Below are 14,544 nucleotides of genomic sequence, written 5' to 3'. Positions count from 1 at the left end.
CTAACTTTACACTCAAATTTATAGAGGGAAAAATCATATCTAGTTGTATTCAACATCTGTAAAAGTACATTAAAAAAAATTCTAGTTGTAACTAGATGATCTCTGTGGTATTAAAGAACTAATTCTCAGAACATAAACCTATGTAGAGCAACCCACTCATTACAAGAATAAGGTAATGGAGATTCACATAAATTATCTAACTTGCCCAAGATCTCTCTTCATTGGTAAAGAGTATTTCACCACCTTGATCTTTAAAGCTTTACCTTCCAGCTTTAAAACTTCAATGAGTCAGTCAACAATTACTAAATATAAAAAGCCATGAAAATAATTTTTAAGGTACATGCTATTTATTATATGGCTATTGACCTTTCAGAAATTAGTATTTCAAACTTACTCTTAGTTCATTAAGTATGTGGTTGAAATTGATCCAATTTATTTCTAAACAGAAAATGGTTAACAGTTTAAGGCACTCATTATTAAGCATCTAATTGAAACTCAATATACTGATCAACAGTTGACAAAAGTAGTTATAATTTGCTTTATAAAGTCACAGCATATTTTGGAAATATGAGACATGGTTAAATATAGAACAAATCTCAGAAAACTATACAGAATTTTTCTAATGAGAACCAAAGGTCATGGCTTTGTCTAACATGCAGGGCAGCAAATGATTCCAGAACCACACTAGTCAAACCAATCTTCCAGTTTATCTTTAAGGCAGTGCAGAGGCCCACGACTAGTTGTTTTAATTCAGAATCATATAGTCTCATCAATGATGATAGAAGAGTTCCTGGAAACATTTCTAGAGCAAGCATGTACACATATCTGGTACCTACATTTTGAGTGTTATCTTAGTGCGATTTATGTGGAATGATAAACATATTTTTCAATACATACGTTGCAATAACTCTGAATTATCAATAATATATCACTCACAAAAATTTCAGCATTTGAGCACAGGACAAAATGAATACTTTACCAAGAACTGCCGGCACATTTCAGACAGAAGCCAAAACATGCAGCAAAAAGGGAAAAGGCACTAACAGAAATTGAGGAGAAAAGAGTAAATTACAGCTCTGTAACTTGTAAGTGTAATTATGGTTGGATTCTTAAAACTGTTAAAAGTGATCACTAAATATTCAGTGTACTACACAAAACAATGTAAATATTATATTACCTGCATGCTATCACAAACTCCTAAATACCAAAATGCCAACTGACAAGATTTTACATATACCACCTAATCAAATTTATTGTATACTAATAAATGTAAAAATCATGTTTACAGATGCTAATCAATGAAAAGCACATTAACTGCCTTAACTTTACAAGGTTAAATTCATCAAAATTCAATATTAAGTCTCTAGGTGTCAGAAAATTTTTTGTCTTTTAATATCATATATTCATACCTGCCATTGCAGCTGAAATCATGTGTACCTGGGTAGAATCAGGATCAAATAAACCATTCAACTTTTCCTTGCAGTTTGAATAAGCAGCAAAGTATATTGCTCTAAAATAAAGATTTAAATTTTGTCAATAAGCATGTTGATTTAAGATTTAAGATTTAAAAGACATATAAATTGATCTTTATTATTCCAGAAATCTAAAAACATAATGCCTTAGTTTTTATTTACATTCTCATGTAACATCACATACATATTTCTTCATGAAGACCATGAAGTACTTTTTGTATCAACTCATTAAAGATAAAGCATCCTCAGATAGTCCTACCCCAATAATCCGACAGCAACTAACTGAAAAAGTGTAAGACTTTGGCAGGCCTATGTAATGTTAATAAGGCTAAGTTAAATACACTGAGTTAAGTAAACGTGATATGAGTACTTTATGTTTTTTTGAAGAGAGGAAGGTAGAACTGACTCAAGTGATCAAAGTATATGTTAAACAATTTTGAGATACTGTGCTATATACCAATCTATACTACACAAAGAGTAGTTCACAGCACCCTTTAAAAGAACAATTGCAAAAGAAATCAGTCCCATCAGGTCAGATCTTGTTTCCTAACATTTGTAAACATCCCATTAAATTCGTAAATATTTTCCCTGTTAACTCATTGACTGTGACTTCATGCATCCCAACTACCTCCTCACTGTTGAGCTTTCCAGGCATGAGTTGCTTGCTGTATCAAATATCCTGCTATTGCCCAACAATCCTGATTATCTGTCCAATAAGGGGAAGAGTAAACAAACAAGTAAAAATGGGGAGAGTATCACTGCTGTGCTTTTTTAATGTGCTTAAGAAAAAAAGGAAGTTAATATGACTGAAAATGAAACATTCTACTTCACGAAAAAGAAAAAAAAAAAAGGATACATTGAATGATACCAAATTAGCAAGGGGAATAAATAATGCATTACTAGAAATGAATAAGAAAAGAAAGCATCCTAATGAGAAAATGGGCAAGGAATATACATAGGTAATTCACAGGAGATACAAATGACAAATAATTACAAGAAGGAGGACATGAAAGCAACAAAATAAAACAAATGTATATTTTTAAAAAAACAGTGAAAAATCATGTTTAGTCTATTTGACAAGTATTAAAAGACACGGATAGTAGCCAACCCTGGTAAAATGTGGATAAAGAGCAACTAATTCCCTATCTGAGAATAAAAAGATGGCATGCCTTTTCAGAAGGCAATTGAGCAATGTTCACTAAGTTTAAATGTTCATACGCCCTTTTATCCAGAAATTCTACTTTTCGGTAACTATCCTAAAGAAAAATGCTTGCTTAAATACTCAAGGATAAAGGTACAGCTATGTTCACAAAACCATTGTTTTTAACAGCAAAAATCTGGAAATAAATCTAAAGGGTTATCAATAAGGGATCAGTCATACTATACAATTTTTAAAAGCTTCACTTATTTTCATGGAGAAAGCTTCAAAACAAATTTGGTGAAACATGATTCAATTTACGTAAATAATAATAAGTCTACATATTATGCATTTTATGTGCATAAGCCAGAAAAATTAATGGAAGACTATAACCAACTGCTTATCAATGGTGGTTATGTATGGGGAGGGAAGAGGAGTAACTGTGGAAAGGTGCACACGGTGAGAGGTGATGGGTTTAAGGTAATATGTCAAGCTTTACACTACACTTTTTTTAGTCTTTACAGTAAGAATGAAATTTTGGATCATTTTTAAACAAGAAAGAGCCCATAAAAAGTTGAAACCCAATAAATAAGATATGGATCTACTACACTGTTTGAATACAGAGAGCTGGGTACACATTTTCACTCTGAATGTGAACTCTGCAGTGTTCTATCATGTGAACTCTGCAGTGTTCTATCATGGAAGAAGTCAATCTAAGATAAAAAGAAATCATAGAGAAAGGCCTTTTGGCCTTTCATCATATTAAGGCCTTCTTGGTTTTTTGAACGTGGTGCAAAAACTGCTTCACAGTGATCTCACTAAGAGGTCCTCTGCACCTGCACACGATACAATCTGCCTATCCTTTTAGATGGCTACTGATACCCATTTGTTATACCATAGTGCTTTATCTTGATTTCTTTTCAGGATCCCCCCTCATGAAGCTTGAAACAAGAAAGACTACCACAATTTGATTAACTTAAATGTATTTTTTTTACCTGGAAGGGGCCACCCCCACTAAATTGGGGCCTAATCCTCTAAACAGGGAACGAGGCCCTTCTTTTTCCAAGATCACCCTGAAAGAGAAAAATATTATTTAGAAAGAAATGTCCTTCAAAGTGTGGTACTTTATTTATATAGCAAATGTAGAGTCTAAATTCCCCATGTTTGCACTATAATATGTTATACTCTTGTCAGTGTTGCTCACTTATAAAAATCTGTTTTTCTTGACAAAGTATAAATTAATAATGATTGATAACAGATTTAGTAGCAATAATAAAAAGAACTCCTTTCAGATTCTTTCCTAAAAGTTTTCAAGACATAATTATCAATATAGATTTCTACATTTATTTTCATATGATGCTACTCTTATCTTCAATCTCCTCCATTTTACTACCTTTACCAGCAAATTCAATTCCCAATTAGAAATGTAGTTCCCTCCTAGTATTTGAGGTCCTTTCCTTGATATTGGACAACTCCCTCATACTGCAGCATTATCTTATCCAACCATTCCAGTGAAATGCCATGGCAAAATTTATCACCCTAACATCCTTTAGGGTACTAAAATGGTTAGTCTGCTACTATTCCTTCCTCTACTTAGTTAACATTTACTATATTGAATAGGTACTGTATAAAGACTAAGCAGAGTAAGGAGACAGAAAAGAGGGTAAGGCCCCTGCCACTGAGAAGTTTGCTACCCAGTCGTGGAAAAAAGAATTACATTGAAATAAATAATTTAACAGACCATATCAATAAGCAAATACTATACAAGCTAGATATATATGCCCAGTAGGAAAAGGAACAGAGTCACGTCCAAGTCATGGAAGGCTTTCTGAAGGTGAGTTACTAAATGAAGTTTTGGAGTAAGAAAGAAAGATTGAGGAAGAGTAGGTATTTTAATTCAGACTTAACAGACTGCGCCAGTGGTTCTGAAGCACCTGTACACTTAAGAATGATCTCTTGAAAGGCAGCTGAGCAGAATGGTTAATTAAGGGCCTGAACTGTGGGGCCTGACTTCCCAATATAAAGAGCTCAATTTTGGTAAGTAATGACTTTTATCCTTATTTTCATCAGCAGTAAACAGAGAAAAACAGTACTTTTGGGGGAAGGGGGCAGGTAGGGTGGTGGTTACTATAAGGAATAAATAAGTTAATTAAAAAAAACAGCTTAAGACTTCCCTGGCGGCACAGTGGTTAAGACTCCGCCTGCCAATGCAGGTGACATGGGTTTGAGCCCTGGTCCGGGAAGATCCCACATGCCATGGAGCAACTAAGACCGCGCACCACAACTACTGAGCCTGCGCTCTAGAGCCCATGGGCCACAATTACTGAGCCCGAGCACCACAACTACTGAAGCCCATGTGCCCAGAGCCCGTGCTCCGCAACAAGCCATCGCAATGAGAAGCCTGCGCACCGCAATGAAGAGTAGCCCCTGCTCGTCGCAACTAGAGAAAGCCCGCATGCAGCAACGAAGACCCAACGCAGCCAAAAATAAATAAATTAAAAAAAAAAAAGAGCTTAAAAGAGTACCTGGCTCACAGTAAGCACTTGATAACTCTTACTATTATCATTATTACTGGAGCATTTGTTGAAAATGCAAATTTCTTAGATCCCACCCTCAAAGTATTCTTAATTCAGTAGGTACAGGACAGTGCCCAGCAATCTACATTTTTACCATGCCACCAGATGACTGACACAGGTGATACAGAAGCACTTAAAAAAGAAAGAAAGAAAGAAAGAAAATTTATTTGGCTGTGCCAGGTGTTAGTTGCAGCACACAGGATCTTCACTGCAGCATGCATGTGGGATCTAGTTCCCTGACCAGGGATCAAACCCAGGCCCCCTGCATTGGGAGTGCAGAGGACCACCAGGGAAGTCCCCAGAAGCACTTTTGATAAAACTAGATTAGACAGAAGCAGAATTAAGAATGACAAATTGTAGAGCACATTTTGAAAATTTCCATGTTTGCTAGCCCTTTCTGTTAATAATCCCTTTGAGAAGTAAAAGAAAGGTAAGTGTCCTTTTAAAAAAAACACATTTGCAAACACTCACAATTTTGCATACAATTTCACCTAATTTACAGACCTCTTGAAGCTCATCCAAGAGCCCCTAAGAAATTGACAAAGCCTGGGGGGAATTCCTAAAGTTCCAGGTTAAGAAGCCATGAAACACTTCATAGCCACTAGGATGGCTATAATCAGAAAGACAGATGGAGTAAAACAAAGGTTGGTGAGGAATTTTATTTTACACTTTATTTTATTTTTTGGCAAGGAACTGGAAATCTCATTCATTGGTGGTGGGAATGTAAAATGATGTATCCGCTTTGGAAAACAGTTTGGCAGTTCCCTAAAGTGTTAAATATAGTTACCATACAACCCAGCAATTCCACTACCAGTATATCCCCCAGAAAAATAAAACGTGTTCCTATAATGGCATTACTCGTAATACTCCAAAAGGGGAGACAATGCAAATGTTCATCAACCAATGGGTGGATAAATAAAATGTGGTACGTACCTATACAATGGAATATTTGGCAACAGAAAGATATTTGTTACAACGTAGATGAACCTTGAAAACACACTAAATGAAAGAAACCAGTGAAAGACCACATACTATATAATTTCATTTATGTAAAGTGTCCTGAATATGCAAATCTATAATGACAGAAAGTAGATTAGTAGTTGTTGCCTAGGACTAGGGGGAGAGGAAGAGGAGAAAACAGGAGTGACTGCTAACAGGAAAGGGCTTCTTTTTGTGGTGGTGATGAATATGTTCTAAATTTAGAGTATGGTGATGGTTTGAACAACTCTGAATATACTAAAAACAATTGAATTGTACACTTTAAATGGGTGAATTTTATGGTATGTAAATTATCTCTCAAGAGATGTTGGGAAATTAAAAACCAAAGGAAGAAACCATGAAACAGATTGATTAGGACAGAGCCCCAAAATAGGGAAAAAATGGGAATAAGAGTCAAGAGAGTTTAAGGCAAGAGAATGCAGAGTCGGAAGCCATCTGGACACCGATGACAGGTGAAATATTAAACTGACTCTTAAATGAGAAATTAAAACAGAGCCCAGAGGGATTCCTACAGTTCCTCTGAGGAAAGTCAGAGAAGGCAAAACCACTGAAAAATAGAATTTAAAAAATATAGTATTGTCACAAAGGTCAAAGGAAGAATTTTAAGAAGAGGAGCATTACATTCGGTAATAACTGTCAAAATCATGATATTAAAATACTCTATTATTAAGCAGATAGAAGTATATATCTACAACAATGGCATTTTAACCCCAAATTGTTAACAATTTTATTCTACCTACTCATGTACTTAAGTAAATTTGAAAAAAGAAAAGAGTGATGAAATCTTTTGGTAGTGAAAAACACACAGTATGAGTTTACTTGCTACTACAAAATAAACACTACTGAACTAAGCTCAAATAGATTATGTCCCAACTGAGCTGATAAGACAGACGCCCAGGGCATTCAGTTACATATCTAAGTTTAAACATATAAAACTCAATTTCAATAGTTTTGAAATTTCAAATCTAATTTGTAACACAATGAAGTATGGTAAAATGTAAAAACACATCTTTTTCAAACCATTAAGAAATGCCGATCACTGAAGTACATTTTAAAATCAGTAGAACTCTGCTTTAAACCTTAGTTATATTTAGGTCATATAAAAATCAGACTGACATTAATTGGATGTACTTACTTGTGTGAGCACTTTGAAAATTAAAAATACACATAAAGAGTTAGCATTTAACATGATCACATTTCAAAAATAAATGAATTTATTTAAACAAAACAAAATACCTATAATGTCTTGAGAAAATAAATCCACTGGATAAATGTAGAAAAATACTCCAAATACACATGATTTGGAAATAATATTACATTTTATCCAACGTACATATTATCCAACTTACTGTTCCTCTCCATTAGGGATTATTGTTTCTACTGAATTTATGGGAGTAATTCTGTCATTAAGTTTGTAAAAACCTTTTTAAATATGGCAGAATATAAATAAACAAACATGGGCATCACTAAGGTAAAGCCGACAAAAATTCATGAATACTGTGCTCTCACTTTAGACAATGGAGAGGTCCAGGAGACACTACTCGATTGACACTGGCTCCAGCCATGGTGTTCAGCTGAACTTCAGAGATATAAAGTGTCACAGAAGATGACTGCAGCCGTGTTTTTACAACTTCCAGTGGACATGTCAGAATAGCTCCCACCGTACCACCACATCTACAAAAAAATGCAAAGAACAAAACTTATCTACTTAATTCACAAATTAGTACACATGCGCAGAGCTATGAAACAAATGAACAACTGGGGCTTTGTGAAGGTACTAAAATTTACGATTTTTGATTTTAGAAGACTAAATAATTTTTTAAATGTTTCACTTATTTGACTGTATACAAACACCTTTAGTAGTTAAAAGTAACTGAGCTTAATATCTACCTAGCAAGAATAATTAGCTGAAGATTCCAAACAGTGGGTGTTACTACTGAAATTTACTGGTACGTCACATCATAGCTTTTAAACACTGTTCTAGGGCTTTATTTGGTACTCCTTGCCCAGATATTACTTGTGTTGAAACCTAGACCATTATTTGAAGTATATCCTATTTCTCAAACTCCTATCTTATCTTCCAAAATTCAAGAAATGGTCTTGAGAGCAATATGAAATAAACCACTGATGGATAATCATACATGTCCCCTTATTTTAAATATCCAAATACTCAGAGGCATTTCACCTACAAATAAATACGGAATTTGAGTCTCAAAATCTGTAATGTTAGGCCCACCATGTGGGAATCTGTGCAAAGTAGGTAGGCTTAGCTAGAAGAATCCAATTTAAATATAAGGACTGATCACCAAAACAACAACAAAATAAAAGCTCTTAAAGGATATTATTTAAACTTTTTGAAAGTATATAAGAGACAGGCTGAGTAATTTATTCTTTTTAAATGCAAGACTGGAAAATAATTTTCTCTTAAAGCATTAATAGCTACTCAATGGAGTTCTGAGAACTGTTTTCTAACCAGAGGAAAATCACTCAAGAGACCTCTTACTGCATTGAAAGAGAAAAGCAGACTGAGTCAGAAGTAACCTGGACCTCCAAAACAGGCATTAGAGCAAGAAGAAAAACAGCCCACCACACAAAGATACTAAACAATTCTACGTATAGAATTTAAAAAATGTGTATATACAAAAGATATAATAAAAGGAAAGCAGGCATGAAAACAATACCATTCCAAAAAAAGTTAGGACAAGAAATCATTAATAAGAGTATTTCATATTAATTTAACAGTACATGCCATCAAGAAAATAAAACTGAAACAAACTTTATGCAATAAAAGTGAAAAATTAACACAACAAATGAAAAACAGATAACATCCACATGTAAAATGAAACTTGATTCTTACCTCATATCATATTTTAAAAAGTAACTCAAAATGGACTATACAAAACTTCTAGAAGGAAACATTTGGAGAAAAATCTTTTTGACTTTGGGTTAGGCACATATTTCTTAGATTGAACAACAAAAAGCAAACACATGAATCATAAAAGAAAAAAACTGATAAACTGGACTTCACCAAAGTTTAAAATTTCCACACTCTGAAAGAAACTGTTAAGAAAATGAAAAAAACAAACCACAGTCTGAGAGAACTATTTGCAAAACACTTATCTTGTAAGTGCTTATATTCAGAAACAAAACTCAAAAATAAAAACAACTAAAAAAAGACGAACAGATACTTCAACAAAGATATATGGATACAAATAAACAAAGATTTTTCAAAATCATTTTTCATCAGGAAAATGCTAATTAAAACCTCAGTGAGGTACACTGCACATCTTACTAATGGATAAAATTAAAAAGACTGACAATAACAAGTGTTGATACAGAACAACTAGAAACCTCAAACACTGCTGGTGGGAATGCAAAATGGTAGATTTTTTTTTCTGGGGGGGCCACACTGTGTGGCTTGCAGGATCTTAGTTCCCTAACCAGGTATTGAACCCCGGTCCAGCAGTGAAAGTGCAGAGTCCTAACCACTGGAACACCAGGGAATTCCCACAAAATGGTAGATTTTGGAGAAAAAAAAAAAGTCACAGTTTGAGAAAAAGTCTGGTGGTTTCTTACAAAGTTAAACATATTACTGCTGTACATCCCTGCAATCCCACTCCTAAGGTGTTGACCTGGGAAAAATCAACACATACAGGCATACCTAGAGAGATTGTAGATTCAGTTCCAGACCATCCCAATACAGTGACTACCACAATAAATTGAGTCACATGAATTTTTTGCTTTTTTAGTGCATATAAAAGTTATGTTTACACTATACTGTAGTATATTAAGTGTGCAATAATAGCATTATGTCTAAAAAAAGTACATCTTAATTTTTAAAAATGCTGATCAAACTTGTAAGTTTTTTGCTTTGAAAAAACAGATGAGTTTCTTTTTAAAATTTATTTTATTGACATATAGTTGATTTACAATGTTGTGTTAATTTTTACTGTACAGCAAAGTGATTCAGTCATACATATATATTTACATTCTTTTTCATATTCTTTTCCATTATGGTTTATCACAGGATATTGAATACAGTTCCTGTACTATAAGAGTAGGACCTTGTTGTTTATCCATTCTATAAACAACAAATTTATAAGCTTTTGCACAGTGAAGGCTTTTGCACAGTGAAGGAAACCATAAACAAAACGAAAAGACAACCTACAGGGCTTCCCTGGTGGCGCAGTGGTTTAGAGTCCGTCCGCCTGCCGATGCAGGGGACACGGGTTCATGCCCCGGTCCGGGAAGATCCCACATGCCGCGGAGCGGCTGGGTCCGTGAGCCATGGCCGCTGAGCCTGCGCTCTGCGACGGGAGGGGCCACAACAGTGAGAGGCCCGCATACGGCAAAAAAAAAAAAAAAAAAAAAAAAAGACAACCTACAGAAATGGGAGAAAATATTTGCACATGATGCAACTGACAAGGTATTAATTTCCAAAATGTACAAATAGCTCATACAACTCGATATCAAAAAAAAACAACCTAATCAAAAAATGGGCAAAAGACCTAAATAGACATTTCTCCAAAGAAGACATACAGAGGGCCAACAGGCACATGAAAAGAAGCTCAACATCACTACTTATCAGAGAAATGCAAATCAAAATTACCATGAGGTATCACCTTACACCAGTCAGAATGGCTATCATCAAAAAGTCTACAAATAATACATGCTGGAGAGGGTGTGGAGAAAAGGGAATCCTCCTACGTTGTATGTAAATTGGTGCAGCCACTATGGAGAACAGTATGGAGATTCTTAAAAAACTAAAAATAGAGTTACCATATGATCTAGCAATCCCACTCTTGGGCATGTATCTGGAGAAAACTCTAATTCAAAAAGATACATGCACCCAATGTTCATAGCAGCACTATTTACAATAGCTAAGACATGGAAGCAACCTAAATGTCCATAAACAGATGAATGGATAAAGAAGATGTGGTATTATATACACAATGGAATGTTACTCAGCCATGAAAAAAAAAAATGAAATAATGCCATCTGCAGCAACACTGGATGGACCTAGAGATTATCATACTAAGTGAAGGAAGTCAGACAAAAAGACAAATATATGATATCACTTCTATGTGGAATCTAAAAAAATGCTACAAATGAACTTACAAATAAACTTATGGTTACCAAAGGGGAAAGGGAGAGTGAGGGATAAATTAGAGTTTGGCATTAGCAGATACAAACCAGTATATATAAAATAAACAACAAGGTCCTACTGTACAGCACAGGAAACTATATTCAATATCTTGTAATAAACTGTAATGGGAAAGAATCTGAAAAGTATATATATAAAAATAACAACCACTTTGCCGAACACAAGAAATACAACACTGTAAATCAACTATACTTCAATTTAAAAAGAGAGAAAAGCATACAATTTATTTAAGTTTTATGTGTAAAACTTTATAAGAAAATGAAGACCCTAAGAAGTGGCTAAAACTGAGCATTTTTATGCTAGGTTTGATGAAGAATGGAAAATCGTGGGAAAATGTGATAGGACAGAAAAAGGGTATGAGCAAAGAAATAAAAATGCTGTTGGGAAAATGGTTCTGATAGACTTGCTCAACACAGGGTTGCCACAAACCTTTGTTTTTTTTTTAAAAAAAGGCATTATCTTCAAAATACAATAAAGCAAAGTGCAATAAAACGTGCTATGCCTGTATATGTCCACACAAAGACCTGTCCATGAACGTTTACAGCAGCTTTACTCTTAATAGCCAAAAACTGGAAACAACCAAAATGTCCATCAACTGATGAAGGATAAACAGACTGTGGTCTATTCATACAATGGACTACTGCTCTGTAATAAAAAGCAGCAACCTGGATGAATCTCAAAAACATTATGCTAACTGAAAAAAAACAGCACAAAAGGCTTTCATTTTGTAACATTTTCATTTTTATGACATTCTGTAAAAGGCAAAAAAACTAGAACAGAAGTAAGATCAGTGGTCACCAAGAGGCAGCTGAGGTGGGAATAACTGACCGCAAAGGGCATGGAGAAATTCCTGGGATAACAGAAATGTCCTATGTTTTGATTATAGTATAGGCATACATCATTTTATTGTGTCCCACAAGTATTGCGTTTTTTAATAAATTGAAGGTCTGTGGCAGCTGTGTTGTTAGATGATGGTTAGCATTTTTTAGCAATCAAGTATCAATACATTTGGGTTTTTAAAATTTTATTTTATTGGCAGCACCTCGCAGCTTGCAGGATCTTAGTTCCCCAACCAGGGATCAAACCCATGCCCCCTGCAGTGGAAGTGCGGAGTTCTAACCACTGGACAGCCAGGGAATTCCCAGCAATCAAGTACATTTGATCCTTGAATAACCTGGGTGTTAGGGGTGCCGATCCTCTGTACAGTCAAAAATCCACGTATAACTATATAGTCAGCCCTCCTGTATCCGTGGCTCCACATTTGTGGATTCAACCAACCATGGGTTGTGTAGTCCTATGGTATGCATTCACTGAAAAAAATCTGCCTATAAGTGAACCTGTGCAGTTCAAACCCGTGTTGTGGTGTGTGGGCTTCTCACTGCGGTGGCTTCTCTTATTGCGGTGGCTTCTCTTATTGCGGAGCACGGGCTCTAGGCGCACGGGCTTCAGTAGTTGTGGTGCTCGGGCTCAGTAGTTGTGGCACACGGGCTTAGTTGCTTCGCAGCACGTGGGATCTTCCCGGACCAGGGATCGAACCTGTGTCCCCTGCATTGGCAGGCGGATTCTTAACCACTGCGCCACCAGGGAAGTCCCCAGGTCATCTGTATTTTTAAATTAAGGTATATACGTTGTTTTTTTTAGACATAATGCTATTGAACACTTAATAGACTACAGTATAGTATAAGCAAACCTTTTTATGTACTGGGAAACCAAAAAATTAGTATTTCTCAAAAATTCCATTTATGACTTTAAATAGGAAATTAAAAAATTTAATCCCCCCAAAGAAAAGATCAAAACCATGATTATATTTTCAGAAATCAAGCGTCAATTAGGCAAATAGTAGGGCCATAAAAGATCTGAAACAAAATTAAGCAGGCCAAGGGAGAGTTCTACACTCAATGAATAAGAAACTGATATTTTTAAGCAGCTATGAAATAGGCTTAAAAACCTAATTATAGGGCTTCCCTGGTGGCGCAGTGGTTGAGAATCTGCCTGCTAATGCAGGAGACATGGGTTCGAGCCCTGGTCTGGGAAGATCCCACATGCCGCGGAGCAACTAGGTCCGTGAGCCACAACTACTGAGCCTGTGCTCCGCAACGAGAGGCCGCGATAGTGAGAGGCCCACACACCGCGATGAAGAGTGGCCGCCGCTTGCCACAACTAAAGAAAGCCCTCGCACAGAAAAGTAGACCCAGCAAAAATAAATAAATAAACTCCTACCCTCAACATCTTCTTAAAAAAACAACAACAAAAAAACCCCCTAATTATATATAAGGCCCAAGGAGAATCTTAAAAACAGAAGCCATAGTTTATTTATGTTAATTGTTGAGGCTACATAGTAAGAGATATGAATCATCACAGTATACACTTTAGTATATACTACAGAACTCAAGAGAGCCTACATGGTAGACCACACTGTATTCACACTACAGTAGTGATTTATTTATAGTAACTCATATTTGTTTTTAATTCAAATTTGCCTAGCTTTTTGAAAGCTGTTTAATATATTTACATAAGCTTATTGAACATAAACCCCAATAGACCCCAAATTTGTAATAAACATGCAAATTTATATTCTGTAAAACCTAAAGAATATGTCCTTGGTTTTCACAATGAACATGAATTACTTGCATAATTAAAATAAACAAAAGCAAAAAGCAAAGTTAGCACATTCACAGGAATGACTACCTATATCATACTCAGTCATTCCTGGTTCCGAGAGAATAAACACATTACACAAACAACCAACCAACCTACCAGGGAAGAACAGTATCTATGCCTCACAGGCTTGTTGTAAGGATAATATACGATAACGATATAACCCATGACATGACACATAGAAAGTACTCAATAAGCATTAGCTACTGAAGTTGTCAGCATCTATTACTGATTATAGCCACTAAATTTTTAAATTTTTTTTTTTTGGCAGTACGCGGGCCTCTCACCGTTACGGTCTCTCCCGTTGCGGAGCACAGGCTCCGGACGCGCAGGCTCAGTGGCCATGGCTCACGGGCCCAGCCGCTCCGCGGCATGTGGGATCTTCCCGGACTGGGGCACGAACCTGTATCCCCTGCATCGGCAGGCGGACTCTCAACAACTGCACCACCAGGGAAGCCCAGCAACTAAATTTTTTAACAGAACTATTACAAATACTTTATGGCAGACGACAGACATATATACTATGATTCCTAAAAA

The 14,544-nt window shown here is 35.7% G+C and overlaps 1 protein-coding gene across 4 annotated transcripts in view; it reads right to left on the bottom strand.

Annotated features, from left to right (window-relative positions):
• Nucleotides 1-14,544, bottom strand: part of SLC25A36 (solute carrier family 25 member 36) — a 40,938-nt gene that overhangs the window by 15,796 nt on the left and 10,598 nt on the right. For 3 of the 4 annotated variants that reach the window (XR_003429733.1, XR_003429734.1, XM_027091769.1), the window contains exons 2-4: nt 7,695-7,859; nt 3,606-3,683; nt 1,410-1,510 (exon numbers count right to left, since the gene is read on the bottom strand). Coding sequence is in view for 2 of the 4 variants with exons in the window: in XM_027091769.1 (XP_026947570.1) it covers nt 1,410-1,510; nt 3,606-3,683; nt 7,695-7,859 (344 nt within the window). In the remaining 2 variants the exon portion in view is untranslated. The remainder of the gene's footprint in view (nt 1-1,409; nt 1,511-3,605; nt 3,684-7,694; nt 7,860-14,544) is intronic. The other variant, XM_027091770.1, reaches the window with a different exon arrangement.

This window comes from Aethalodelphis obliquidens, unplaced genomic scaffold, assembly GCF_003676395.1.
Source record: "Aethalodelphis obliquidens isolate GAN/ISIS:26980383/991018 unplaced genomic scaffold, ASM367639v1 scaffold72, whole genome shotgun sequence".
Taxonomy (NCBI): Eukaryota; Metazoa; Chordata; class Mammalia; order Artiodactyla; family Delphinidae; genus Aethalodelphis; species Aethalodelphis obliquidens.
Note: the sequence above shows the minus strand (reverse complement) of the source record. Positions and strands in the feature narration are given on the sequence as shown.